Source organism: Heloderma suspectum, chromosome 3, assembly GCF_057233095.1.
Source record: "Heloderma suspectum isolate Gila_16-S chromosome 3, 16-S_ref, whole genome shotgun sequence".
In the NCBI taxonomy this organism is placed as follows: domain Eukaryota; kingdom Metazoa; phylum Chordata; class Lepidosauria; order Squamata; family Helodermatidae; genus Heloderma; species Heloderma suspectum.
The window spans coordinates 302808707-302835598 of NC_139460.1; the positions used below are offsets into that span (position 1 = coordinate 302808707).

The window sequence follows — 26892 nt, forward strand, 5'->3', positions numbered from 1 at the left end:
CAGTTGTGCCAGGATTACCCCGAGGTAACTGAGAACATATGGGCTCATGAGAAAATACATGTGGGTAAATGAGAAACTACAAGCTCATGTGTGAAGCCTTGGACTGCAAGACTAAGGGCACAATCCCATGCAGCCTAACTGCGCAATCCTATGTAGGTTTCAGGCCTACAATTCCCAGCATTCCCTAGCCAGCATGGCTGACTGGGGAATACTGAAATTTGTAGGACTTTTTTCTGTCTAAACCTGTATAGGTTTGCACCCTAAGTGTACTTATGGTAAGCAAGAGACATTTCCCATGGCTATATAAGCAGGTATAAATTGCCATGCATCATGCCATTGAAACATACGCAAAGATATCTGTTTCACACAATCGGCCAAACTAGTTCCTAGCAAAAACACTGGCACACAGTAGCACCTGAGGTAGGGTTGGCGGAGAATTTCTATTTGCGTTGCCCTTATTTTCGCCGTAGTCTACGTAAAGATTTACGTAGACTACAGCGACCAAATAAGGAACGCAAATGGCGGCTCCCTATGGGGGCCGCCATTTGCGTACGCACTTTTTTTTTTTTTTAAAGTCACCCATGATAGGCTATGTGACAATTTACGTAGCCTATCATGGCTGACTTTGCAGATCTAGCCGTGATAGGCTACGTTAATCGTCACGTAGCCTATCACAGGGGCGTGGGTTTTTTTTAAAAAAAAACTTTTTATTTCGCGGCCAGGCGAGGAGAGGCGCCTCCTCCCCGGCCTGAATTTCGGCCAGGTGAGGCGGGAAGCCTCCCCCCCGGCCTGAATTTCGGCCGGGCGAGGCGGGAAGCCTCCCCCCCCGGCCTGAACTTCGGGGGGAGAGCAGCAAAGCGCCTCCCCCCCACCATGAAAAGCTGCGAGACCAGGTAAGTGGCTTTCGTGCACTCCTAACCTGAGGTCCTACTACAGTGGGACAGTGGTTCACCTTCCTGCTACTGCATCTCCCATCAAATACATAGAAGGGACAATGGACCGAAATGAACTTATTTTATATTCTAGTTAAGTAAAATAACAGTTCATAGAACTCTACTGCTTCCACTCAAGACACAATAGGTAGTCCTTAGTCTACCACAGGAAAAGATGAAAATGCCAATTTTGCTTTCTCTCATTTTCCAGTCTTAGTCTGTCCCAAATACTGACAGTTTCTTTAAACAAAGAAAATAGTTCATATCAAAATTCCTATGGATTTTGTGTGCATTTCTGCTAATACATGCCTTTTTGTATGTGATTCTGCCTTAAAAACACATTTCCTGCAAGCAATTGCCCTAATATAATCATTTTTGAAATTTATTTTCACTAATATACACACTTTGCTGTGCAGTTTTCCCCAATATACACATTTTGAATGCATTCTTTGATTGGAGCATTCCACTGCAAAATGTGCAGATGTGTGGATTTCAAAGGATAAGTGAGTTTTGCTTCACATATTGCTTTGAAAGTAGGAAATTAGGTATGTTTGCATTAGAATGTGAACTGAACCAATTTCTTCCCCACCCCTAGACTACCCTCAAAGAAGAGACAGAAGATTAAACTAATTGAACTGAAATGTACACTACTTAAGAATCAGCATAGAGCAAAAGGACTAGGCATAGGAGAGGACCAAATCTGATTCTCAGAAAGTACCTGTAAAAAGTTGTGTTGGCTGGTTGCTGAGTAGGAAAGATGTAGCCTCCTCTGAGATGAAGTCCTAGTTTGTCTGCTGGAAGATACATCTGACACTGTTTTTTTCTCCAGGGTGCTCTTATGCCCTGAGTTATGAGAATGAGAAGGCCAGAGTAGATATTTACAATCTTTTTAAGATCTGAAATCCCAAGTTGCTCTAGACAAGAATGGTGTATGTTTGTTTCCCATCTTCCTAGAAATCAAACGGCCATGGCAGGGCAAAAATCTCACACCTTAATTTGTTGGTGCCATCCGACAAAGAATATTGATCTAGGGATGTCAGAGAATTCTGCCACGGATCTCAGTGAAGCTGAATGCTAGTGCATTCGGCCCCCAAAATCCATGGTGAAACGAAGCCCTCACCCCACCACCCCCGTGGAGCACTTATCTGGTGCTGTTCGTGCTGCTTTGCGAATGGCAGCCGTGTCTGCGGCTGCCATTCACTTCCCCATTTAGGCCGTGATAGGCTATGTAAATACTTAAGTAGCCTATCACGGCTAACGCATTTGCATCCCTGCGGAGGCCATGAAAGGCTACCTAAGTATTTACGTAGCCTATCAAGGCAAAAAAAGGAAACACAAATGGCGGCCGCCATAGCCGCCACCATTTGCGACTGCAGGCTCCAGACGCCTGCGAATGCACCTGGCCAGCAGCTCCATGGAGTTGCTGCGAAGCGGAGCCGGCTAGGTTAGGATTTCGGGGGGAGGTGCAGAGCACCTCCCCCCCACTGCGAATCACCCCTGAAAAAAGGTAAGTGACTTTCGTACATCCCTATATTGATCACACTTCCATAATAAATTGATCAGCATGCAGAGAAAGCCATCATCTTTAGAAAGCTCAAAGTCTACTTTGTTTTATACCAGAAGCTGCAATGTAATTGTTATTTCTTTCTTTCTTTCTTTCTTTCTTTCTTTCTTTCTTTCTTTCTTTCTTTCTCAAGGAGTGCCTCCACCAACACCAGATGGGCCACTCAACAAGATCAGCCTCGGATGGCCTTCTCTCTGTCCCATCAGCCAGGACAGCTAGGCTGGTGAGGACGAGGGAGAGGGCCTTCTCTGTGGTGGCCCCCATTCTGTGGAACTCCCTCTCTAGGGAACACTGCCATGCCCCCTCTTTAATGAGCTTCCACCACGCATTGAAAATTTGGTTGTTCAGGCAGGCATTTGGGATGGGTTAGGGTATTTTTAGATGATGATTTTAATGTGTAATTTTACTGTTTTAAATTGTATTGTTGTACATCACCCAGAGTGGCCGGGTGACCGGCCAGATGGGCAATTCAGAAATTTAATAACATATATAAGTAGAGTAATCCTATGGCCACTAGGCACTGTCTAGATGGCCATAGGATTTTTTGGTTTTTGGAAACTGAGGTCATATGACCTTGGCTCCCAGAAACTGCACTCCCTACCTTCTCCCCATCCCCGCCACCTTGTAGCCAGCATGGTTCCGCTGTCATCATCTCTGCACTTGTAAAGGGCATGCAGAGAGGGCAAAAAGTGAGCAGTCTTGGGGAGGAGACTGCAGAAGCTGCTATAGACAGCTTCCTATTGGGTCTCTAGACCCCTTCCCTCCCCCTCCCTGAAGCCTCAGCTGGATGGATGAAAACACGCATCTAGCCACAAACTCAGGGTGGTTGGAGGCTGGAGCACAGGGGACAGGATACCCTCCATGATCTGTGCAGCCTGCATAGAATAGGCATCAGCCTCTGAGTTTGGAGGCTGACATCTATTCTCGATAGGTTTGCACCCTAAGGGTGCAATCCTATGCCAACATAGCTGCAAATAGCCCCATTGAAAAACAGTGGGATTTCCTTCTGAGCAGGAACGTCTACAAATCCATTGTTACATGTTTTGGTAGGATAGTATTAAAATACTGGAGGCTGAATGCTGAAAGGAGTTTCTAAGCACCACATTTAATTATGAGTTAAAACTGATGGCCAGCCATCAGCGATACAGCAACCTCTCGAAGGCAGGGCTTAATCTGAAATATCCCACAAGGATACTTACATGGAACATTTTGTTGTAGCTATGTACTTACTGTCTCATAGTCATACCACGCAGCATCAGGCATATATGCAGTCACTGTGTCCACACCCTGAAATTTAAACAAGCAAGCATTTCATTTGTCAAGAGAAGTCAAGGAGAAGAGATGATAGGAAGCTGATAGAAGGTAGTATTTGCATAGCAATAAAAATAGAATGGAATTTATTTTAATGTTTGCTGCAAAGGCAGTGCAATCCGTGCAAAATTCTCTTCTACAAGCCTCACTGATATGAATGGGAGCTGTGCAAAAGCACAGCAGTGGCTCCATTCATTCCGTTGTGTCATGCCCAGGAGAGCTTCCTTGTGGACTGTGTTCCAGCAGCAGTGACATTGGGAGCTAATTGTCTTTAGTAACCGAGGTGGGGATCATCTGGAATTGTGCAACCAGCTGGGGAAAAAAACCTGAATGAACATTCTTGCATTATAAAATGCACACATCTTTTTTCATGGGTTTGGATCTCCACATGTAAACCTGTAGCCCGTATGGAGATGAGGAAGGACCTATTTGTTTGTTTTTATCCATCTGTACCCATGTGCTTTGTTTTGTTTTTGACTTTTTGTAAAACAAAGCTAAACAAAACCTCATTTTCTTTAACCTGCTTGCTAAAACTACCCTACTTGCTCTAAATAGTTATCTATCTATCATCTATCCATCTATCCCTGACAGTGTTTTATCTCCTGCTGGCTGTTTTTAATATTGATTTTGTTAAGATGGATTTTTCTTTCTTTAGTTGTGTATTATAAGCCACCTCATGAGCTCTAATGGGAAGGGGAGGATATAAACCATTTCATAATAAATAGAGTTTTACTAACATTTTAAAACTCTGTCCTTTCATCTGTCCAGGACCCCTTACACTGTGCAATAAACAAGGAGGACTAGCCACCTGTCTGTCTAATTAGACCATTTATATCTACAGTATTGCATAAATGATACTATTTACAGCCGCCATTTTGCACAAAATGGCCATTAATGTAAAAAGCTTGCTTGTGGTTTCCCACAACATGGCAGCTCGTGGGTAAGCAGGATGCTGCACGCCAGGTGCCGGGCAACTGTGGACTGTCTGGCAGCTCACATTGCACAGGATCGGGTGGTCAGTGGGGGTCTGGCAAGCAGCACGTGAGGCAATGGTGGGTGCGTGCAGCCATCTCTAGTAGCAAGTGAGGGTTGACTTGATGGTCTTACAGGCCCCTTCTAACCTTACTAGTCTACGATACTACTATTCTTTTCTATGAAGTAATTATTGTAGTAGTAGCATGTAGTAACTGGTGTGGAGAGCCAGTGTGGTGTGGCTAGAGTGTTGGATTGGGAGTTGGCAGATCTGGGTTCTAGTCCCCACTCAGCCATGGAAGCTCACTGGGTGACTTTGGGCCAGTCACAGACTCTCAGCCCAACCCACCTCACAGGGTTATTGTTGTGAGGATAGAATGGAGGAGGAGGATTATGTACCCCACCTTGGGTTCCTTAAGGAGGAAAAAAGGCGGGATATAAATATAATAAATAAGTAAATAAGCAAGCAAGCAAGCAAGCAAGCATGCTAGCGTGTAGCAAGTAGTAACATAAAGAGCAAACCTATGCTAAGAAGCCCTCTACTTTTCTTTACTAATGCTGGATGAAGGGAGGTACCAGCATCAAATACATTTCAAATAAATTAAAAAAGAGTAAAAAGGAGGAACTTGGGAACTTCAGACCAGTCAGTCTGACATCAATCCCTGGGAAAATTCTGGAGCAGATGATAAAACAATCCATCTGTAAGCACCTTGAAAACAATGTAGTGATTACTCGAAGCCCACATGGATTAAAAAGGTAAAGGTAAAGGTGTCCCCAACCAGTCGTGTCTGATTCTAGCGTGTGGTGCTCATCTCCATTTCTAAGCCGAAGAGCCAGCACTGCCCGAAGACGCTTCCGTGGTCATGTGGCCGGCATGACTGAACACCGAGGTGCACGGAACGCTGTTACCTTTCATGCTGAAGTGGTTCCTATTTATCTACTTGCAATTTCTTGCTTTCGAACTGCTAGGTTGGCAGAAGCTGGGACTGAAGACGGGAGCTCACTCCGTCACGCAGCACTCGGGTCTCGAACTGCTGACCTGCCGACCTTCCAGTCTGCAGTTCAGCATCTTAACCACTAAGCCACCGTGGCCCCCAACATGGATTACTCAAGAACAAATCCTGCCAGACGAGTCTGATCTCATTTTTTGATCAAGTAACCTCCCTTGTGGACCGTGGGAATGCTGTAGACATCATATACCTCGACTTCAGCAAAGCTTTAAACAAAGCGCCCCCTGATATCCTGATGAGCATACTAGCTCAAAGTGGGGTAGATGAAACAACGATCCGGTGGATCCACAGTTGGCTACAGAATCGGACTCAAAGAGTGCTTATCAATGGGACCTTCTCAAAATGGGGAGAGGTAACGAGTGGGGTCCCGCAGGGCTCAGTCCTGGGCCCAGTGCTCTCCAACATTTTTATTAATGACTTGGAGGAGGAGGTGCAGGGAATGTTGATCAAATTTGAACATGACACAAAATTGGGCGGGATAGCTAATACTTTGGAAGACAGAAACAAAATTCAAAGTGATCTCGATAGACTGGAGCGCTGGGCAGAAAACAACAGAATGCCATTGAATAGGGATAAATGCCAAGTTCTGCAACTAGGAAAAAGAAACCAAATGCACAGTTACAAGATGGGGGATACGTGGCTCAACCACACTACAAGCGAGAAGGATCTTGGAATTGTTGTCGATCACAAGCTGAATATGAGCCAACAATGTGATGTGGCTGCAAAAAAGGCAAATGCTCTTTTGGGCTGCATTAATAGAAGCATCGCTTCCAAATCCCAGGAAGTACTAGTTCCCCTCTACTCAGCACTGGTTAGGCCTCATCTGGAGTACTGTGTCCAGTTCTGGGCACCACACTTGAAGAAGGATGCAGACAAACTGCAGAGTATTCAGAGGAGGGCAACAAAGATGATCAGGGCACTGGAAACAAAGCCCTATGAGGAGAGACTGAAGGAACTGGGCATGTTTAGCTTTGAGAAGAGAAGACTGAGGGGATATGACAGTGCTGTCCAAGTACTTGAAAGGTTGTCACAGAGAAGAAGGCCAGGATCTCTTCTCGATAATCCCAGAGTGCAGGACACAGAATAATGGGCTCAGGTTACAGGAATCCAGATTCCAGCTGAACATCAGGAAAAACTTCCTGACTGTTAGAGCAATATGACAATGGAACCAATTACCTGGGGAGGTGGTGGGCTCTCCCACACTGGAGGCGTTCAAGACGAGGCTGGACCGCCATCTGTCAGAGATGCTCTGACTTAGGGGTGGACGAAAGTCACTTACCTGTCCTCGAAGCTTGTTCACGGTGGGGGGGAGGCGCTTCGCTGCTCCCCCCACGAAGTTCAGGCCGGGGGGGGAGGCTTCCCGCCTCACCCGGCCGAAATTCAGGCCGGGGAGGAGGCTTCCCGCCTCGCTCGGCCGCAAACTCCAAAGTTTTTTTTTTTTTAAAAAAAATGCCCCCATGATAGGCTACGTGACGATTAACGTAGCCTATCATGGCTAGGTCTGCAAAGTCAGCCGTGATAGGCTACGTTAATCGTCACGTAGCCTATCACGGGTGACTTAAAAAAAAAAAAAAAGCGCGTACGCAAATGGTGGCCCCCATAGGGAGCCGCCATTCGCGTTCCTTATTTGGTCACTGTAGTCTACGTAAATCTTTACGTAGACTACAGCGACCAAATAAGGAATGGGAATAGCGGCTCCCTATGGGGGCCGCCATTATCCGTACGCGCTTTTTTTTTTTTTTTAAAGTCACCCGTGATAGGCTACGTGACGATTTACGTAGCCTATCATGGCTGACTTTGCAGATCTAGCCATGATAGGCTACGATAATCATCACGTAGCCTATCACGGGGGCGTTTTTTTTTTTTTTATTGCAATGGTGGCAGCGGCAGCTGGTCGAAAGACCAGCTGCCGCTCCCGCCCCGCACGAACACCTGCCGAACCGCCGGCCGGACCCACCGCTGGGAGGGACATTCGGCAAAGGTAAGTCCCGTCCCGGGGGGGGTGCGGGGGGTGGGGGGGGTGGAGAATTTCTCCCTGAAACTTGTTCGGGGGGCCGAACACGTTGGTGCTCGGCCCCCTGAAGTTTCAGGGAGAAATTCTCTGCCATCCCTACTCTGACTTGGATTCCCGCATTGAGCAGGGGGTTGGACTTGATGGCCTTGTAGGCCCCTTCCAACCCTTCAGGTCTATGATCCTATAACGCTATGATTTGTCTCCTTATGGCACCACTAGAGTTGTCATTCCAGCAGAGTGGATTTGTCATTAGAGCTCAGTGGTGGTGGTTTTAAAAAGTGAGATAAGTTTTTTAAATCCTCCATTCCCTTCATGTAAATTGGGGTGCCATACCTTGTTTCTATCCATGCCATGTTTCATCACAACAAACCTGTGAAGTAGGTTATGCTGAGACCTAACAACTGGCTGAAAGCCACCCTGTCAGTTTATTGGCTGACCAGAAAGTTGAACCTTGGTCTTCCTGGTCCAAATCCAATAGCAAATTATATTCACAAGCCAGTCTTTCCTTATACCACACTACTCCTCTTGCTCTGTGAGGATTACTGAGATAACGGACATGTGTAGACAATCATTAACTTGGCTTATTATATCATTATCTGGACTAGACTTTGGGGCATGTACACTGCCCCTTTGCTCCTGCCTTCTTGTGGATAAGCAAACAAACAAACCAGGAACTCTTCAATTAACTATACCTCCCCATTTCATCTGAATCAGGAAACTTTCATTAATAGTTTCTGAACAAGCCAGGTAGGGATGTACAAAAGTTCCGCCACGGATCTCAGGGAGGCCGAATGCCAGCACATTTGGCCCCCCAAAACTGGTGGCGGAACGGCCCGCCCCCCCCCGGGACGGGACTTATCTTGGGCGGATCTTCCTGGCAGCGGCAGCTCCGGCGGCGGTTCAGCAGCGGTTCGGTGGCAGCGGCTGTGGCGGCCGGTCTTCCAACTGGCTGCCACCGCCGCCATTTCCAGGTTAAAACAAAAAACAAAACAAAAAAACGTGATAGGCTACGTAAAGATTTACGTAGCCTATCACGGCTAGATTTTAAAAAAACACCGTGATAGGCTACATAAATCTTTACGTAGCCTATCACGGCTGACTGAAAACAACAACAACAACAATGCACGTACGCAAATGGCGGCGGCCATGGCCACCGCCATTTGTGTTCCTTATTTTGGCACGTCTTAGTCTACGTAAACATTTACGTAGACTAAGACGGCGAAAATAAGGGGAACGCAAATAGCGTAGACGCTACGCTATTTGCGTTCCCCTTATTTTCGCCGTCTTAGTCTATGTAAATGTTTACGTAGACTAAGATGTGCCATACTAAGGAACGCAAATGGCGGTGGCCATGGCCGCCGCCATTTGCATACGCTCATTTTTTTTGTTTTTTTTTAAAAATCAGCCGTGACAGGCTATGTAAATATTTACGTAGCCTATCACAGCTGACTGCAGGGACGCAAACGGCAGCAGCTATGGCCACCGCCATTTGCGTCCCTGCTATCCAGCGGCCAGATGTCCAGCCGCTGGCGGAGCCGGCCGGCGGCTCCACAGAATAGCTGCGGAGCACAGCCGGCCGGCCAGGATTCCGGGGGGGGAGGAACGGAGCGCCTCCCCCCCCCGCGAGGATTCAGGGGGGAGGGATGGAACGCCTCCCCCCCACCATCAACATAATCCCCGAAAGGTAGGGATTTTCGTACATCCCTAAAGCCAGGATATTCCGCCAACTTCAAACCATGGCTTCATACCCTGGTTTAATCTGAAGTTGTTGACCACAGTTGGATGAAACAGGAAACTATAGTCAATTGAAGATTTCCTGGTTTGTTGGTTGCCACCACCAAGGGAGGAGCGAAGAGACAGCATGCTTGTATCTTGGCTGACATATGATTTAGCTGAAATATGATCATCCAAATGTGAGCAGTTTATGTGAAACACTTCAAAAACATTCAAAAATTGCTATATAAGATGGTGATAATGAAGTCAATTGTTTTTATTCCTTCATTTCTCACATGATACAGGTCTTGATGAAGTCTGAATTGATAAGGCATATGAGCATACACTCATTAAAGAAAACTAATTACATAGATTGTAGCTTAATATAATTAGACATACCGGGTCCAGAACTGGAGTAATAAGCAGCCCAGGTCCCCACAAGAACTGCCTGTCAATAGCCCAGGTGGCTTCATCTGAATAGAATCTAAATGAACAAGAAAATATTAGTATTAATTTTGTTTATGGGGGATATCTTGGGTTACCATTCAAGTTTTAGAGGCACTTCCTCTGAAACTGGTTCAAAAATGGCAGCATTAAAACCTGGATGCTTATAATATAGCAGCATGTTCTTCAGTTCCATTATAAAATTGAGCATATGCTTCTGTACTTTCCATATTTTAAGTATAATGTAATTTTAAAGGAATGCAGGTAGTTTGTTTCTGATTAAGACAGCTCACAAACTGGCATTTCTGTTTGCAAACATCACACACACACACACACACACACACACATTTATCTCTGTCTCTCTCTGAATGTATTTCACTAATATACCCCACTTTTGCCTCATCCATCCATGTAATAATAAGGCCGAGTCCTCTTACCACTCACACCATTCTTTGGATTCACACACACATGGGCATAAGGGCACATTTGTACCTCTTTCCCTCAATCTATTGATGGCTGCAGGGTCTCCAAAATGAGCTTAGACTGCATGGTCTTCCTTGCTCATTTCAATAGGGTTACCCTATTATACCTTGCACATCTATTGACTCCTTCCACTGAAATGGAAAAGCATCCAGAGCTCCACGTATGCACTTGAACACACATGGGGCAGTATCCAATAACGCCACTGTGCCTCTGCTTGTACCATTGCACTCACAGGACCCACCATGAGCACAAAAGAAACTAGTGCTTTCTAAAGCAGAACTGTTTGTTTCCAGAATGGGACAGATCAGCAGAGCTCCTTTATGTAAGCTCTGCTTACTTCTGCCATTCCAGAAACGAGTATGTTTGCTCATTTCCAATTACTTTGGGAACTGCTAACTTCACGTTGCACTAGTGGTAGTTCCCATTAGCATACAGGTGGTATTGGATACTGCCCATAGAGTTTTAGACTGGGGGACAATTGCGTACTATCCAAAACATTAACATTGACATTAATAAACAATGAAGCCTATATATATAAAAAAATCAACCTAACTAATGACTCACTATACAGAAGATACTTGTTAATTCTTTTTTCTTGTATTCATAGATCTTAAAAGCTGAAAGAGTCCCCATCCTTCTATACTGAGACTTCTAAATAATTTAAAATTGTGAATAATCTTTAATGCTGAGACTAATTCCAGGAATTCAGGGATTAAATTATAATAACAGTCAATTTATTTGGGGATATTTTGGTCAAATTTTATTATGAACTATAAATACAAAGTCAAATCAATTTTATTGTAATGTAGCCATCATCTATTATACACCAAATCATTAACCCTAAAAGAAAAAAACAAAACAAAACTATGCCAACCAATGGCACCTAGGGATGGGGGAGAATTTCTCCCCGAAACTTCAGGGGGCCGAGTGCCAACGTATTCGGCCCCCCAAAATAGTTTTGGGGAGAAATTCTCCACACACACCCTGCGCCCCGCCCCCCCGGGATGGGACTTACCTTTCCCGAATGTCCCTCCCGGCGGCGGGTCCCGGCGGCGGTTCAGCAGGTCTTCGTCAGGGGCGGGGGCAGCAGCCGGTCTTTCGACCGGCTGCCGCCGCTGCCATTCCAAGAAAAGTTAAAAAAAAAAACACCCCCGTGATAGGCTACGTGATGATTAACGTAGCTTATCATGGCTAGATTTGCAAAGTCAGCCTTGATAGGCTACGTAAATCATAATGTATCCTATCGTGGGTGACTTAAAAAAAAAAAAGCGCGTACGGCTAATGGCAGCCCCCATAGGGAGCCGCCATTCGCATTCCTTATTTGGTCGCTGTAGTCTACGTAAAGATTACGTAGACTACAGCGAAAATAAGGGCAACGCTATTTGCGTTGCCCTTATTTGGTCGCCGTAGTCTACGTAAAGATTTTTTATGGCTCCCTATGGGGGCTGCCATTTGCGTACGCGCTTTTTTTTTTTTAAGTCACCCGTGATAGGCTACGTGATGATTAACGTAGCCTATCACAGCTGACTTTGCAGATCTAGCCATGATAGGCTACGTAAATCGTCACGTAGCCTATCACGGGGGCGTTTTTTTTTTAACTTTTTATTTCATGGCCGGGCGAGGCGAGGCGCCTCCTCCCCGGCCTGAATTTCGGCCGGGCGAGGTGGGAAGCCTCCCCCCTGGCATGAATTTCGGCCGGGCGAGGAGGGAAGCCTCCCCCCAGCCTGAACTTTGGGGGGAGTAGCGAAGCGCCTCCCCCCCACCGTGAAGCAAGCTGCGATGCCAGGTAAGTGACTTTCGTGCACCCCTAATGGCACCCCAGGAAGAAAAATAACCATATGTTGTTTTACATTTGTCCCATTAGTCCCTGCACACAACTGCCAACATAAGGAATTTGGCTGCTCTAAATGTTACATATTTATTGGCATGATCATTAAGAATTAATAAGAAACACAGTTTTGCATAGAAATGTCCGAAAGTCACTTACCTTTTCGACGGGGTGATTTGCAGTGGGGGGGGAGGCGCTCCGCACCTCCCCCCGAAATCCTAACCCAGCCGGCTCTGCTCTGCGGTAACTCCACGGAGCCTCCGGCCGGGTGTATTCACAGGCACCATGTGGAGCCTGTGGACACAAATGGCGGTGGCTACGGCGGCCGCCATTTGCGTACCTGTTTTTTGGCCGTGATAGGCTACATAAATATTTACGTAGTCTATCACGGCAAAAAAAAAACAGGGGCGCAAATGGCGTAGCGGCCGCTATTTGCGTTCCTGTTTTTTTGGCGTAGTGGCCACCATTTATGCCCCTGTCTTTCACCATAATTAGCTACGTAAATATTTACATAGCCTATCACGGCAAAAAAAAGGGAACGCAAATGGCGGCGGCTACGGCGGCTGCCATTTGCGTTCCCTTTTTTTTGCCGTGATAGGCTACATAAATATTTACGTAGACTATCACGGCCTCCGCAGGGACGCAAATGGCATCCCTATGTTAGCCACGATAGGCTACGTAAGTATTTACGTAGCCTATCATGGCAAAAATAGGGAAGCGAATGGCAGCCGCAGACACAGCTGCCATTCGCAAAGCAGCGCGAACAGCACCAGGTAAGTGCTCTGTTTCGCGCACCTTTCGCTGGGTGGTGGGGTAGGGCCGGAGGAGGAGGGCCGAATGCACTGCCAGTCAGCCTCACCAAGATCCATGGCAGAATTCTCTGATATCCCTAGTTTTGCAAGGGAGAACATTCTCCTCCCTGAATCGGACAAGGCAACAATATACCCATACTCTAAGATCATGGTAAGTATTACATTCAAGGACAAAATGAATGACACCCTGAAGATATAAAGGATAGGGATAGGTGAGCTCATCTTAGCCCGCTCCATGTGCCACTCGCCGGATCCCCACCAGCTGCCCTAACCCTGCTCACCATGTGCGGTGAGCTGCTGGGTGGTCTGCGGGTGCCAGCAAATAGTGAGCAGACTCCGGCTCCCTCACTGAGCCACCATTTTGCATAAAAATGGCAGCTCCACCTTTTATGTAAAGGCCGATTTTGCACAAATGGTGGCCATAAAGAGGCCCATTTATGCAAAATTACAAAATTACTCTATGTAGATGATTTACACCTGTAATTTTGCATACATGGACCTCTTTACGTCCACCATTTGCATAAAATTGGCCTTTACGTGAAAGGCTGCACTGGCACTTTTACTCATAATGGCGGCTTGGCAAGGGAGTGAGAGGCCGCACACTTGCTCGACTCAGTGCACATTTAGTTCAGCAAATGCTGGTGTCTGGGGGCCCAAGCCGGTGAGAAATCACTGATCTTTGAGCCCCAACCAGACACACAATATCCCTAATAAAGGATTATAAAAACAAACTCTGCACTCATTAAGGATGCCCTTGAGCAGATGCCCATCCCAGTCTGCCAAGGGGAGGACAATCACCACACCCAAGAAAAGGCTGTTCTGGGCACACAGACTTATATGCAAAAAGCGCTGATCACCCATATACCCTAGTTTCACAGCCCTATTTTGCATATAAGTCTATGGGCAAGCGCTGCCGATCGGGGGCAGAGACGAAGAGGCCTGGGTAAGTTGCAGGCTGCTTACCGAGTGCAGAGGGGGGGCTTGACTGCAGCCTGGAGGGCCAGCAAGTAGGGGGAGAGTTCGGCTGGCACCCAGAGAACCTGAGCTGGGATGGGTTCTCACCTCCCTACTGGCACCTGCCCAGCCCCTGCTCGCTGTTCCCCGGACTGCGCTCAAGCCCATCCTGCACTTGGCGAGGGGCCTGCACTCACCCTGGTGGGCTCATCGAGCTCCATGGTCACCATTTTTTGAAAAAAATAAAATGGCAATCACAAAACTTTGCATACGTGTGGAAATGTGCATTTTGTGAATGCATGTATCTGCATATACATGAATATGTGCATTTTCACAAATGCACGTTTTCGCATTTGTGTGAACATGCACATTTGCAAAAAAAATGCATTTCCGAGCATATGAAAAATGTGCATTCGCAAAAAATGTGCATTCACAAAAAAATTGCATTTTTGCTCATATACATTAATATGCACATTTTTGGGATCGCCATTTTATTTTTCAACAAATGGCAACCCTGGAGTTTAATGAGGCTGCTGGGGTGAGCGCAGGCCGCTCGCTGAACATGGACAGGGGGTGAGCAGTGCAGGGGCTCAGCAGGGAAGACTCAGGAGTGCAGGCAGCCAGGGTCTGCCAGATTTCCAGATGGAATCAGGTACCCGCACCATCCCTAATTCTCATTTTGCCATTAGCCAAATCAAAGTACTTTGGAAATAAATCCAACAAATCCAAAAACATAGGGCAGTATCCCATTTTTGCTGACTGCTGGTACAATGAAAAATTGAAGGTTGAGAGAGACATCCAGAAATGAGCAGTAATGCTCTCAGAAGGGAGCTGCTCTGTTCCAGAAATGAGTGTTGGTGCTAGTTTCTGGGGTTATTTTTGAAACCACTCATTCCTGTTGCATCAACAGTCAGTTCTGCTTGCCTAAGAGAACCAATGGAGGTGCAACGGCAGTATGGGATTTTGTCCATTTCACCCATCAATGATTCCTTCCTGATCATACAAAATATTTTCTTTAAAAACAAAGCAGTGAACTTACTCATGTAGAACAGGTCTTACGACTGTGTCTCCCTGGACATGTGCTTTGTAAAAGAGGGTATAGAGATATGGTAGCAAAGTGTAGCGAATGGTCAAGTAATGTTTAGTTGAGTTCACCAAAAGAGAGTTCTGCCCAAAATACGCAGGATCTTTAGGCTGAAAGTGAATGTTACAACTGTTATTAAAAGGAAGAGGGAGAATTCAAACAATTATAGACCTGACCTGATTTAAAAAGAGGACCTACTTCATATGATTCAGCATTGTGATTCCGAGAAAATGGGTAAAAAGCTCCAAGTTGCAACCACCGTCTGCAGAGGTCTTCTGAGACGTTGTCAAAGAACCCACAAATATCTGCACCAATCTGAAAAAAAATGCACATATCAGGCATGAGGTCTACAATAGATCTTGAAATAACTTCAGTTCCAAAACCTGTATTTAGCTAATCAATCCTTAATACTTTTGCTTTGGTTCACTATGACAAAAGGAGTCCAAGAAAATCTGACTTATGCTTTGACAGCTCACTGCAGGGGAAAAAAGTAGAAAAAGAAAGACACTTAGAGAGAAGCCTCATTTTTTTTCAGTATTCAAATCAAAAGATCTATTCTCATATTAATTCTGTCATAATATAGTCATCCCAAAATGCCTTTTGACGACCAAAATGCCTTTTGATGACAAATCAAATCAATAAATCAATAAAATAAATAACAGGTGGCCCCAAGTCAACAGAATTGTAAGCTGTTTGTGATTGAAGCTAGTGCTTCCTTTATCACAGTGGTGGACAAACCTCAGGAAATCTGAGGGCCATTTTTGACCCCAGGATTCCCCCATGGGCCTCACCTCCTCCCCCACCACCATGGCATCAATTTCTTTAAAAAGAACTTTAAAATAGCATCCAGAGCAGCTGTGGCATGCAAAAGGGTCAAAATTAGTAGCTACAGAGCATTACAACTGTTCAAAAGTCTTCAAAATGGATACTCTGAATGCCATTGTGTGTGTGTGTGTGTGTGTGTGTGTATGTATGTGTGTGTATATGTATACACACACATACACACACAGAGATGCATGTGCGTGCACACACACTCACACACACACACACACAATTTGGGGGTGAGGGGGGGTGAGGGGGGGTGCAGCATATTGCCCACCCTTGCTTTACGATAAGATATTTAATTATTATACTATTACAATTAAAGTGTCTTACATATGGGTATCCAAAGAGATTGAATTCCAACATTCCTGGTATCGACCATTTAATATCATTCCAATTGGCAGCATTATCTCCTAACCAATGTCCTGCAAATTTCCCAGATCCAGCAAAAGTAGATCGAGAAAGGAGGAAGCTTCTCTTTGAAGGGAAAATAGTTTGAAGAGCCCTAAAAACAAAATGAATTTGTGGCATTATTAGAGCAAAAGGAGCCTCACTGAGTCAAATAGTATTAAAGACTGCACCTCTGGGCACACTTTTCAGATCGCAAACTGCTTTGTTGGTGAAGTGTCAGTACAGCTGTGTGCCTCCATCACTTCCTCCATAAGGAACAGTATGCCGAAACAAACAAACAAAAACCAAAATACCCCCATCTGTTTTCCCAACTATAAATGCTCAAAAATCAACTTTTCAGCTCTAGGAAGGCAGTCCAAACTTTATGTGGCAGCAGGATTTTCCACTGCTACCGTGGTTTGTTCGTTATTTGCTGCAGTAACCATGTTCAGCAAGAAGCAGAGAAGCACCTTTCCAAACATCCAAGGACACGTGTTAGTGGAGAGGAGCCACTGAGAAGCCACAATTGGCTAACAGCTCCATGATGCACATCATCTGTTGATCAGGGGTATTCCCAAAGCTGTGTTTGCAGAGATAACGTGAATGTGGGAAATAGGGGGTATTTCTAGGGATGCACAGACTGTATAAAATCCACTCTGTCTGTGTTTTGCGGATTGTCAGGTGCCTTTTGTTCTGACATCCGCCCACACGCAGATGCGAATATTTTGTTTTCATCATTCGGAAAAATATGGAGATAATTACGTAGATATTTACGTAAGTATTTACATAAGTGTTTACATAATTTACCCCAGTATGTAACATTTAGTTTATTGTCCCCTATTCCATTCTACATTTCCTCAGCAGAAACTTACATATTTTTCTACGGATTTATATGCGTAAATTTCGGGAAAGTAAAAAAATCATCTGAAAGTCCACGGACTCTGCAGGGCCTGAGGGGGTCACTCTGCAGCAGATTCCGCAGGTCCGATTCTTAGAAATCCAAGCTCATTTTAATCTGTCTCGAATTTCTCCAGCATCCCTAGGCATTTCTAAAGGAGAAATGAAATGAATGACTTGTGGCACCCAGTGAGTATTCACAACATGCCTCAGAATGTTTAGAAATGTGCTTCTGTACTTCACAGTGATCAAATGCCAGGATACCTTCAGCATAAAAGGTACTCGGGCACGGAGAAGTTTTCTCCTTTCTTTATAGTTAAGATGGTTAGAGACTGAAAGAACAATCCATCCATTCAATGGTGTACTGATGTTGATAGGAGAGTTAAGCAAATGCTTAACTCCCTCCTGCTGAAATCAATGGGAGAGCAGAGTACGAACAGGGCAAGTTCTGAGCTTAAGCAAAGGGAAACAAAAATCTCACACATCCCTATTCTTTATACATTCAAGAATTACACAGATGTCAGATTTGATGTATGAACTGAATAATTTTGAGTTTTGGTGGCATCACTATTCGAACTGGGTACAAAAGCTGATGTAAACTGTAGAAGAGATACAACCAATTGATATAGAGGTGGCTGTGCCACTCTGTGGCAGGTCAGGCTCCATGAGGCTCCCATGGGGCAGAAGAAAATCTCTGTGTACTGCAGGCTAGGGAATGCTGATCTAATTGATCTCTGTCTTTCAGATGCAAGTCTGGAGATCTAAGCATGGTATCTTTCTAAGCCCCTTCATGGATCACTGCCTTGTTGTGGTGAAGGAGCTTGCATAACTCAGTGAAGCCATAAGCTATGCCATGCAGGGCCACCCAAGACGGACAGGTCATGGCGGAGAGTTCTGACAAAATGTGGTCCACTGGAGAAGGAAATGGCAACCCACTCCAGTATTCTTGCCAAGAAAACCCCATGGAACATATCACAATGCTAAAAGATATGACGCTGGAAGATGAGCCCCTCAGGTTGGAAGGTGTCCAATATACTACTGGGGAAGAGCAGAGGGCATTTCCAAGTAGTGCCAGAAAGAGTGAAGCGGCTGGGCCAAAGCCGAAAGGACACTCAGCTGTGGATGTGTCTGGTGGTGAAAAGGAAGACCGATGCTGTAAAGAACAATATTGTTTAGGAACTTGGAATGTCAGATCAATGAATCAAGGTAAGCTGGAGGTGGTCAAACATGAGATGGCAAGATTGAACATCGACATCTTGGGAATCAGCCAACTAAAATGGACAAGCATGGGCCAATTTAATTCAGGTGACCATTATATCTACTACTGTGGGCAAGAATACCTTAGAAGAAATGGAGTAGCACTCATAGTCAATAAAAGGGTGGGAAAAGCAGTACTGGGGTACAATCTCAAAAATGATAGAATGATCTCAGTACAAATCCAAGGTAAACCATTCAACATCACAGTAATTCAAGTCTATGCCCCAACCTCTGAGGCCGAAGAAGCTGAGGTTGATCGGTTCTATGAAGACCTACAGCACCTTCTAGAACTAACACCCAAAAAAGATGTCCTCTTCATCATAGGGGATTGAAATGCTAAAATAGGAAGTCAAGAAATCACCAGGATAACAGGCAAGCATGGCCTTGCTGTACAAAATGAAGCTGGACAAAGGCTAATAGAGTTTTGTCAACAGAACATGCTGATCATAGCAAACACGCTTTTCCAGCAGCACAAGAGGCGACTCTGCACATGGACATCACCAGATGGTGAATATCGAAATCAGATTGATTATGTCCTTTGCAGCCAAAGATAGAGAAGCTCTATGCAGTCAGTAATAACAAGACCTGGAGCTGACTGTGGCTCAGATCATGAGCTGCTTCTTGCAAAATTTTGGCTTAAATTGAAGAACTTAAGGAAAACCACTAAACTATTCAGGTATGACCTAAATCATATCCCTTATGAATATACAGTGGAGGTGAGGAATAGATTTAAGGGATTAGATCTGATAGACAGAGTGCCTGAGGAACTATGGGCGGAGGTCCGTAACATTGTTCAGGAGGCAGCAACTCAATCCATCCCAAAGAAAAAGAAATGCAAGAAAGCAAAGTAGCTGTCTGATGAGGCTTTACAAGTAGCTGAGGAAAGAAGGGAAGCGAAAAGCAAGGGAGAAAGGAGAAGATATATCCAACTGAATGCAGAATTCCAGAGAATAGCAAGGAGAGACAAGAAGGCCTTCTTAAATGAACAATGCAAAGAAATTGAGGAAAACAACAGAATGGGAAAGACTAGAGATCTCTTCCAGAAAATTGGAGATCTCAAGGGAACGTTTTGTGCAAAGACGGGCATGATAAAGGACAAAGAAGGCAGGGACCTAACAGAAGCAGATGAGATTAAGAAGAGGTGGAAAGAATACACAGAAGAACTATACAGGAAAGATCTGAATGTCCCTGATAGCCATGATAGTGCGCTCACTGAACTTGAGCCTGACATCCTAGAGAGTGAAGTCAAGTGGGCCTTAGGAAGCATTAGTAACAACAAAGCTAGCGGAGATGACAGTATTCCAGCTGAGCTAGTTAAAATCCTAAAAGATGATGCTGTTAAAGTGCTGCACTCAATATACCCACACATTTGGAACTCTCAACAGTGGCCGCAAGACTGGAAAAGGTCAGTTTACATCCCAATTCCAAAGAAGGGCAATGCCAAAGAGTGTTCAAACTACCGTACAATTGCGCTCATTTCACATGCCAGCAAGGGTATGCTCAAAATCCTACAAGCTAGGCTTCAGCAGTATGCGAATCGAGAACTACCAGAAGTACAAGCTGGGTTTCAAAGAGGCAGAGGAACTAGAGATCAAATCACCAACATTTGCTGATCATGGAGAAAGCAAGAGAATTCCAGAAAAACGTCTATTTCTGCTTCATTGACTACGCTAAAGCCTTTGATTGTGTGGATCACAACAAACTCTGGCAAATTCTTAAAGAGATGGGAGTACCAGATCACCTTATCTGTCTCCTGAGAAACCTGCACGAAGGTCAAAAAGCAACAGTAAGAACCGGACATGGAACAACCGATTGGTTCAAAATTGTGAAAGGAGTACGACAAGGCTGCATATTGTCGCTAGGGATGGCGGAGAATTTCTCCCTGAAATTTCGGGGGGCCGAGCGCCAACGTGTTCGGCCCCCCGAACATGTTTTGGGGAGAAATCCTCCGCACCCCCCTGCACCCCGCACCCCCCCCCGGGATGGAACTAACCTTCACCGAATGTCCCTCCCAGCGGCGGGTCTGGCCGGCGGTTCGGCGGGTGTTCGTGTGGGGCAGGAGCGGCAGCCGGTCTTTCGACCGGCTGCCGCCGCCGCCATTCCAATAAAAGAAAAAAAAACGCCCCCATGATAGGCTACGTGACGATTAACGTAGCCTATCATGGCTGACTTTGCAGATTTAGCTGTGGTAGGCTACGTTAATCATCACGTAGCCTATCACGGGGGCGTTTTTTTTAAAAAAAAAAAACTTTCCAGTTCGCGGCCGGGCGAGGCGGGAAGCCTCCTCCCCGGCCTGAATTTCGGCCTGGCAAGGCGGGAAGCCTCCCCCCCGGCCTGAACTTCAGCCGGGGCGAGGCAGGAAGCCTCCCCCCCTGGCCTGAACTTCGCAGGGGGAGCAGCGAAGCGCCTCCCCCCCACCGCGAACAAGCTTCGACGAAAGGTAAGTGACTTTCGTCCACCCCTAATTGTCGCCCTGCTTATTTAACTTATATGCAGACTACATCATGAGAAACACCGGGTTGGATGAATCACAGGTCGGAATTAAGATTGCCGGGAGAATGATCAACAACCTCAGATATGCAAACAATGCCACTCTAATGGCAGAAAGCGAAGAGAATCTAAACAGCCTCTTGTTGAGGGTGAAAGTGAAGAGTGCAAAAGCTGGTTTGAAACTCAACATTAACAAAACTAAGATCATGGCATCTGGCCCCATCACTTCCTGGCATATAGAAGGGGAAGAAATGGAAGCAGTGACAGATTGTATTTTCTTGGGCTCCACGATCACCGCAGACGGTGACTGTAGCCATGAAATTAAAAGACGCTTGTTCCTTGGGAGAAAAGCTATGGCAAACCTAGACAGCATAGTAAGAAGCAAAGACATCACCTTGCCAGCAAAGGTCCGCATAATCAAAGCTATGGTTTTCCCAGGACTATAAGGAAGGCTGAGCACCGAAGAACTGATGCTTTCGAACTGTGGTGCTGGAGAAGACTCTTATGAGTCCCCTAGACTGCAAGGAGGTCAAATCAGTCCATCCTAAAGGAAATCAACCCAGACTGCTCATTGGAAGTACAGATACTGAAGCTGAAGCTCAAATATTCTGGCCACCAAATGCGAAGAGAAAAGTCACTGGAAAAGTCCCTGATGCTGGGAAAGATTGAAGACAAAAGGAGAAGGGGATGGCAGAGGATGAGATGGCTAGATAGCATCACCGATGCAATGAATATGAACTTGAGCACACTCCGGGAGAGAGAGGAGGACAGGAAGGCCTGGCATGCTATGGTCCATGGGGTCACGAAGATTTGGACACGACTTAATGACTGAACAACAACAATCTTTCTAAGATTTGGGCCATGAGTCTGAATATTTAAGCATGGACTTTGCAGTGTAAGAAATTACGCTAATTGAGACTTAGGATCAAAACAGATATTACTTTAAATGTGCGTCTAGCAGCCAAGTCTTCCCCCACCCCGTTTTACTCTAGAAGAGGTGCAGGGGCCTCAATCTCAATTAAACCTTAGCATGGGGATTGGGGGGGCTTTTAAGATCAAGACTGACGCCCCTGTTCCTACTCTGGAGTAAAAATAAAAAAAGTCATAGGTGCTAGACCCACATTTAAAAAGTAATGTCTGTTTTGGACTTTACCCAAAACATTTCTTTGGAACTTCCAAAAAATTCCTTTTCCTCCTCAAAATGTATGTGTGTAGCTATTTTAAACTGAAATGTCACTAGTGAACCAGCATTTCCCCAAATCCCATTACCTGAAATGAGAAGAGATAAATTAAACAAGAAAATTATGATGATGATGAATTGCTTACTGATCAGTAGCTATGGTCATGAAATATCCGTAGAGGCTGTGGACATTATAGTGCTTGCCTGCTGTCTGCACTGCATCCATGCAAAGCGTCTTTGAATACATGACACCATCAAGAATTTCTGTGGAACCAAGGAAGAGGACATTCCATTGAAGGGCATCTCTATATTCAACATTTCAGTCTCTAAAATCTCAGGACAAAGGGGCTTACTATTTTCTTATTTAGGGAACCCACAAAATTCAGAAAAGACAAAGAGTATGCACTTTTTTGCATTAGATCTGCCACAACAGATTCAATGAGACTAGAAGGCCTGCAACTCCATGGAAAAGTATGTGCTTTGCATGCAACGGGCCCCAGGTTCAATCCCCAGCATCTCTTTCATCTGAATTTCTAGAGAGATGCTGCCAGTCAGTGTAGACCAGGGATGTACAGATCAGGTAAAATCTGTTCCATCTGTGTTTCGCAGATTGTCAGGCACCTCTTGTTCCATTGTTGCTCATCAATGGAATAGTGTTTTTGTGTGTGTGCATCTGAAGAAATTTGCATTTGCACAAATGCGCAGCTGCTCAAATGTGCATGCGCAGCTGCACAAATGTGCATGTGCAAAAATGTGCAAATTCTCCCCAAATGTGCAGTTTCACATTTTGGCCTATGGGGGAAATGAACTTTTTTGCCCAGGGTTTGTGTGTGTGTGTGTGTGTGTGTGTATATATATATATTTTTCTACAACAACATTTGCACATAATTCGGGAAAGTTAGAGCAATGGTACGCAAGTCTGCAGAATCCACCCAACAGGGGAAAAACTGGTCCGCTGTAGAATCCGCAGGTCGGATTCATGAAAATCCGAACTCATCTGGTTAGGTTGTGGATTTCTTCAACACCCTAGTGTAGACAATACTGAGCTAGATGGAACCATGGTCAGATTCATTTGAGGCAGCTTCCTATGAGACTACTGTATAAAGACTTTCTTTATCAACAATCTCCCTTCCTGAGCTAGCCGGGGTAGTCTCGGGTTGGTGCTGGAGACCCCTTGGCTTGTTGTGCTGGGGGATTTCAACATCCATGCTGAGGCTGCCCTGTTGGAAGCGGCTCAAGACTTCATGTCTGCCATGACAACAGAAGGTATCTGGCCCCACCCATGCTGCTGGGCACACTCAGGACCTCGTTTTCTGTGCTGGATGGGGTGAGAGTGATCTGAGTGTGGAGGAACTCTCTATAGTTCCATTGTCATGGTCAGATCACTACCTGGTGGGGTTTAGACTTGCTGGCACTCGGAACCTCTGCAGGGGTGGAGGGCCGATTAAGATAGTCTACCCCAAGAGGCTGATGGATCCGGATGGTTTCCTGATGGCTCTTGGGGATTTTCCTGTTGCCTCGGCAGGCGATTCTGTCAAAGCCCTGGCCGATCTCTGGATTGGAGAAATGACCAGGGCCATGGACACAATCGCTCCCGAGCATCCTCTCTCACGAAGTGGGGCCGCACCAGCACCCTGGTTTTCTAGGGAGCTGGCGGTGATGAAATGAGTGAGAAGACGACTAGAGCGACGTTGAGAGAAAACTTGGAGTGAATCCAATCTAACATGGGCTAGAGCCTATTTGAAGGCCTACTCTGTGGCAATATGGACAGCAAAGAAAAAAAATTCTGCCACTATTGTGTCTGCAAAGAGCCATCCAGCGGAGCTGTTTCGAGTGGTTAGGGGTCTTTTACACACCAGCCCACAAGAGGATAATTTAAACCTCTTGACAGCCCGCTGTGAATAATTTGCTCAGCACTTTGCAGACAAAATTGTTCGGATCTGTTCTGACTTGGAGATGCCATAAGTTGATACAGACCCAGTGGATGTAACTTTGGCCCTTGCTTGTCCAGTGTTGTTAGATACTTTTCAATTTGTACAGCCTGAGGATGTGGACAGGATCCTTGGAGAGGTGAGAGCCACCACATGTGTTCTAGATCTTTGCCCTTCCTGGTTCATAAAAGCAGCCAGAGGTGGACTGGTTGAGTGGGTAAGGGGAGTGGTTAATGCCTCCCTTAGTCAAGGCAGAGTTCCAGCCTGCTTGAAGGAGGAAGCAGTGAGACCTTTGTTAAAAATAGCCCTCCCTGAACCCCACCATACTGGATAATTATCGGCCAGTCTCCAATATTCCATTTCTGGGCAAGATATTGGACCATGTGGTGGCCTCCCAACTCCAGGGATTCCTGGATGTTAGATTATCTAGATACATTTCAATCTGGCTTCAGACCCAGTTATGGGACAGAAACAGCTTTGGCACCTTGGTGTATGACCTATGCTGGGAACTAGACAGGGGGAGTGTGTCCCTGTTGGTTCTGCTGGGCCTCTCTGCGGCTTTCGATACCATTGACCATGGTATCCTTCTAGGCTGCCTCACTGGGATGGGACTTGGAGCACTGTTTTACAGTGGCTCCATTCCTTCTTGGAGGGGTGGACCCAGAAGGTGCTGCTGGGGAACTCCTGTTGAACTCCCTGGCCATTGGCTTGTGGAGTCCCTCAGGGTTCTGTTTTGTCCCCCATGCTATTTAACATATACATCAAACCACTAGGAGAGGTTGTCTGGAGTTTTGGGGTTCGGCGTCACCAGTACGCTGATGACACCCAACTCTACTTTTCCTTTCCATCTAATTCCAAGGAAGCTGTTGGGGTGCTGAACTGGTGTCTGTCAGCAGTAATGGACTAGAAGAGGGCAAACAAATTGAAGCTTAATCCAGACAAGACAGAGGTGCTCCTGGTTAGTTGAAAGGTAGATCAGGGAATAGGGATACAGCTTGTGCTGGATGGGGTTACACTCCCCCTGAAGTTCACAGGTTCACAGTTTGGGTGTACTTCTGGATTCAAGCCCTGGGCCTGGATGCCCAGGTTTCGGCGATGGCCAGGAGTGCATTTGCACAGTTAAAGTTAGTGCGCCAGCTGCGCCCGTTCCTTGAGATGTCTGATTTGGCCACAGTGACACATGCCTTAGTTACATCCCGTTTGGATGACTGCAATGCGCTCTACATGGGGCTGCCTCAGAAGAGTGTTCAGAAACCTCAGCTGGTTCAAAGAGCTGCGGCCAGACTGCTGACTGGGGCTGCTTACAGGGAGCATACAACTCCCCTGTTAAAACAGCTTCACTGGCTCCCAGTCTGTTTCCAGGCACAATTCAAAGTGCTGGTCATGTCCTATAAAGCCCTATATGACTCGGGTCCCGGTTATCTTAGGGATGGGCGGATTCCCTACCTGCCGCTTCTCCAGGGAATCCACCCTTTGGGGGAGGCGATCTGTCCCTCCCCTTGGAATCCTTGCTGGCCAGCTCTGCTCTGCAGTGATTCTGTGGAGCCACTGGCTGGCTCCGGAGTGCCAGCAATATGGCCGCCATTGCCATATCGCTGGCTGAGGCTGACTGACTCCAGACGCAAATGGCGTCCATTATGCCATTTACGTAGGGATGTACGAAAGTCACTTACATTTTAACAAAATGTGATTCGAGGTGGGGGGGAGGCGCTCCATCCCTCCCCCTGAAATTCTGGCTGGGGGGGAGGCGCTCTGTCCCTCCCCGCAAAATTCTGGCCGGGGGGGAGGCGCTACGCTATTTGCATTCCCCTTATTTTCGCTGTAGTCTACGTAAATGTTTACATAGATGTGCCAAAATGTTTACGTAAATGTGCCAAAATAAGGAACGCAAATGGCGGCGCCCATGGGCGCCGCCATTTGCGTACGCGCATTTTTGTTTTGTTTTTTACTCAGCCGTGATAGGCTATGTAAACATTTACGTAGCCTATCATGGTATTTTTTAAAAATCTAGCCGTGATAGGCTACGTAAATCTTTACGTAGCCTATCACGTTTCTTTTATTTATTTTACTGGAAATGGCAGCGGCCGGTCAGAAGACTGGCCACCACCACCGAGCCGCCGCCGAGCCACCGCCGCCAGGAAGATTCGCCCAAGGTAAGTCCTGGCCCGGGGGGGCAGGGGGGCAGACCGTTTCACCACCAATTTCGGGGGGCTGAATGTGCTGGCATTCGGCTTCCCCGAGATTCGTGGCAAAATTCTCTGACATCCCTACATTTACGGCCGTAAAACTAGGGATGTTGGAGAAATCCTCCATGGGCCCCAGTGAGGCCAGAATCTATTGAATCCGGCCCCCCAAAGTCCATAGAGGATTGGATCTCCTACCTTTTCTTCCAGAGCTAAGTCCTCGCCGGCGGATCCTCCCTGCCGCCAGCTCCATAGACCCAGCAATACAGCCGCCATGGCTTAATGGGTACACCGGACACCATTTGCAGACACAGACCGGCCATGGCCAGTGGCTCCGCGGACTCGCCATGGAGTGGAGCCAGCTGGGGAGGATCCTGGGGGGAGGACCAGATTGTCTCCCCCCCCCCACGGATCCCCCAATGGGCCCAGGTAAGTGGGGTTTGTACACCTCTACATATAGCTCTTAGATTAAGATAAAATTAGCCATAAATGGCTGCATTTAGCTTAAACGAAGGGCTTTACGGCCACAAATGGCATCTGCTACACTGCTTGCATCTGTGGTTTTTCACGCAATAGGCTAGCCTATCTGGGGTCCATGGAGGAATTCTCTGCCATCCCTAG

The 26892-nt window shown here is 46.2% G+C and overlaps 1 protein-coding gene across 1 annotated transcript in view; it reads right to left on the reverse strand.

Moving 5' to 3' along the window:
- Positions 1–26892, reverse strand: part of SI (sucrase-isomaltase) — a 257605-nt gene that overhangs the window by 163769 nt on the left and 66944 nt on the right. The window contains exons 15-21 of the mRNA XM_084847439.1: positions 22304–22421; positions 16277–16448; positions 15320–15436; positions 15077–15231; positions 9916–10000; positions 3727–3783; positions 1651–1775 (exon numbers count right to left, since the gene is read on the reverse strand). Of these exons, the coding sequence (XP_084703565.1) occupies positions 1651–1775; positions 3727–3783; positions 9916–10000; positions 15077–15231; positions 15320–15436; positions 16277–16448; positions 22304–22421 (829 nt within the window). The remainder of the gene's footprint in view (positions 1–1650; positions 1776–3726; positions 3784–9915; positions 10001–15076; positions 15232–15319; positions 15437–16276; positions 16449–22303; positions 22422–26892) is intronic.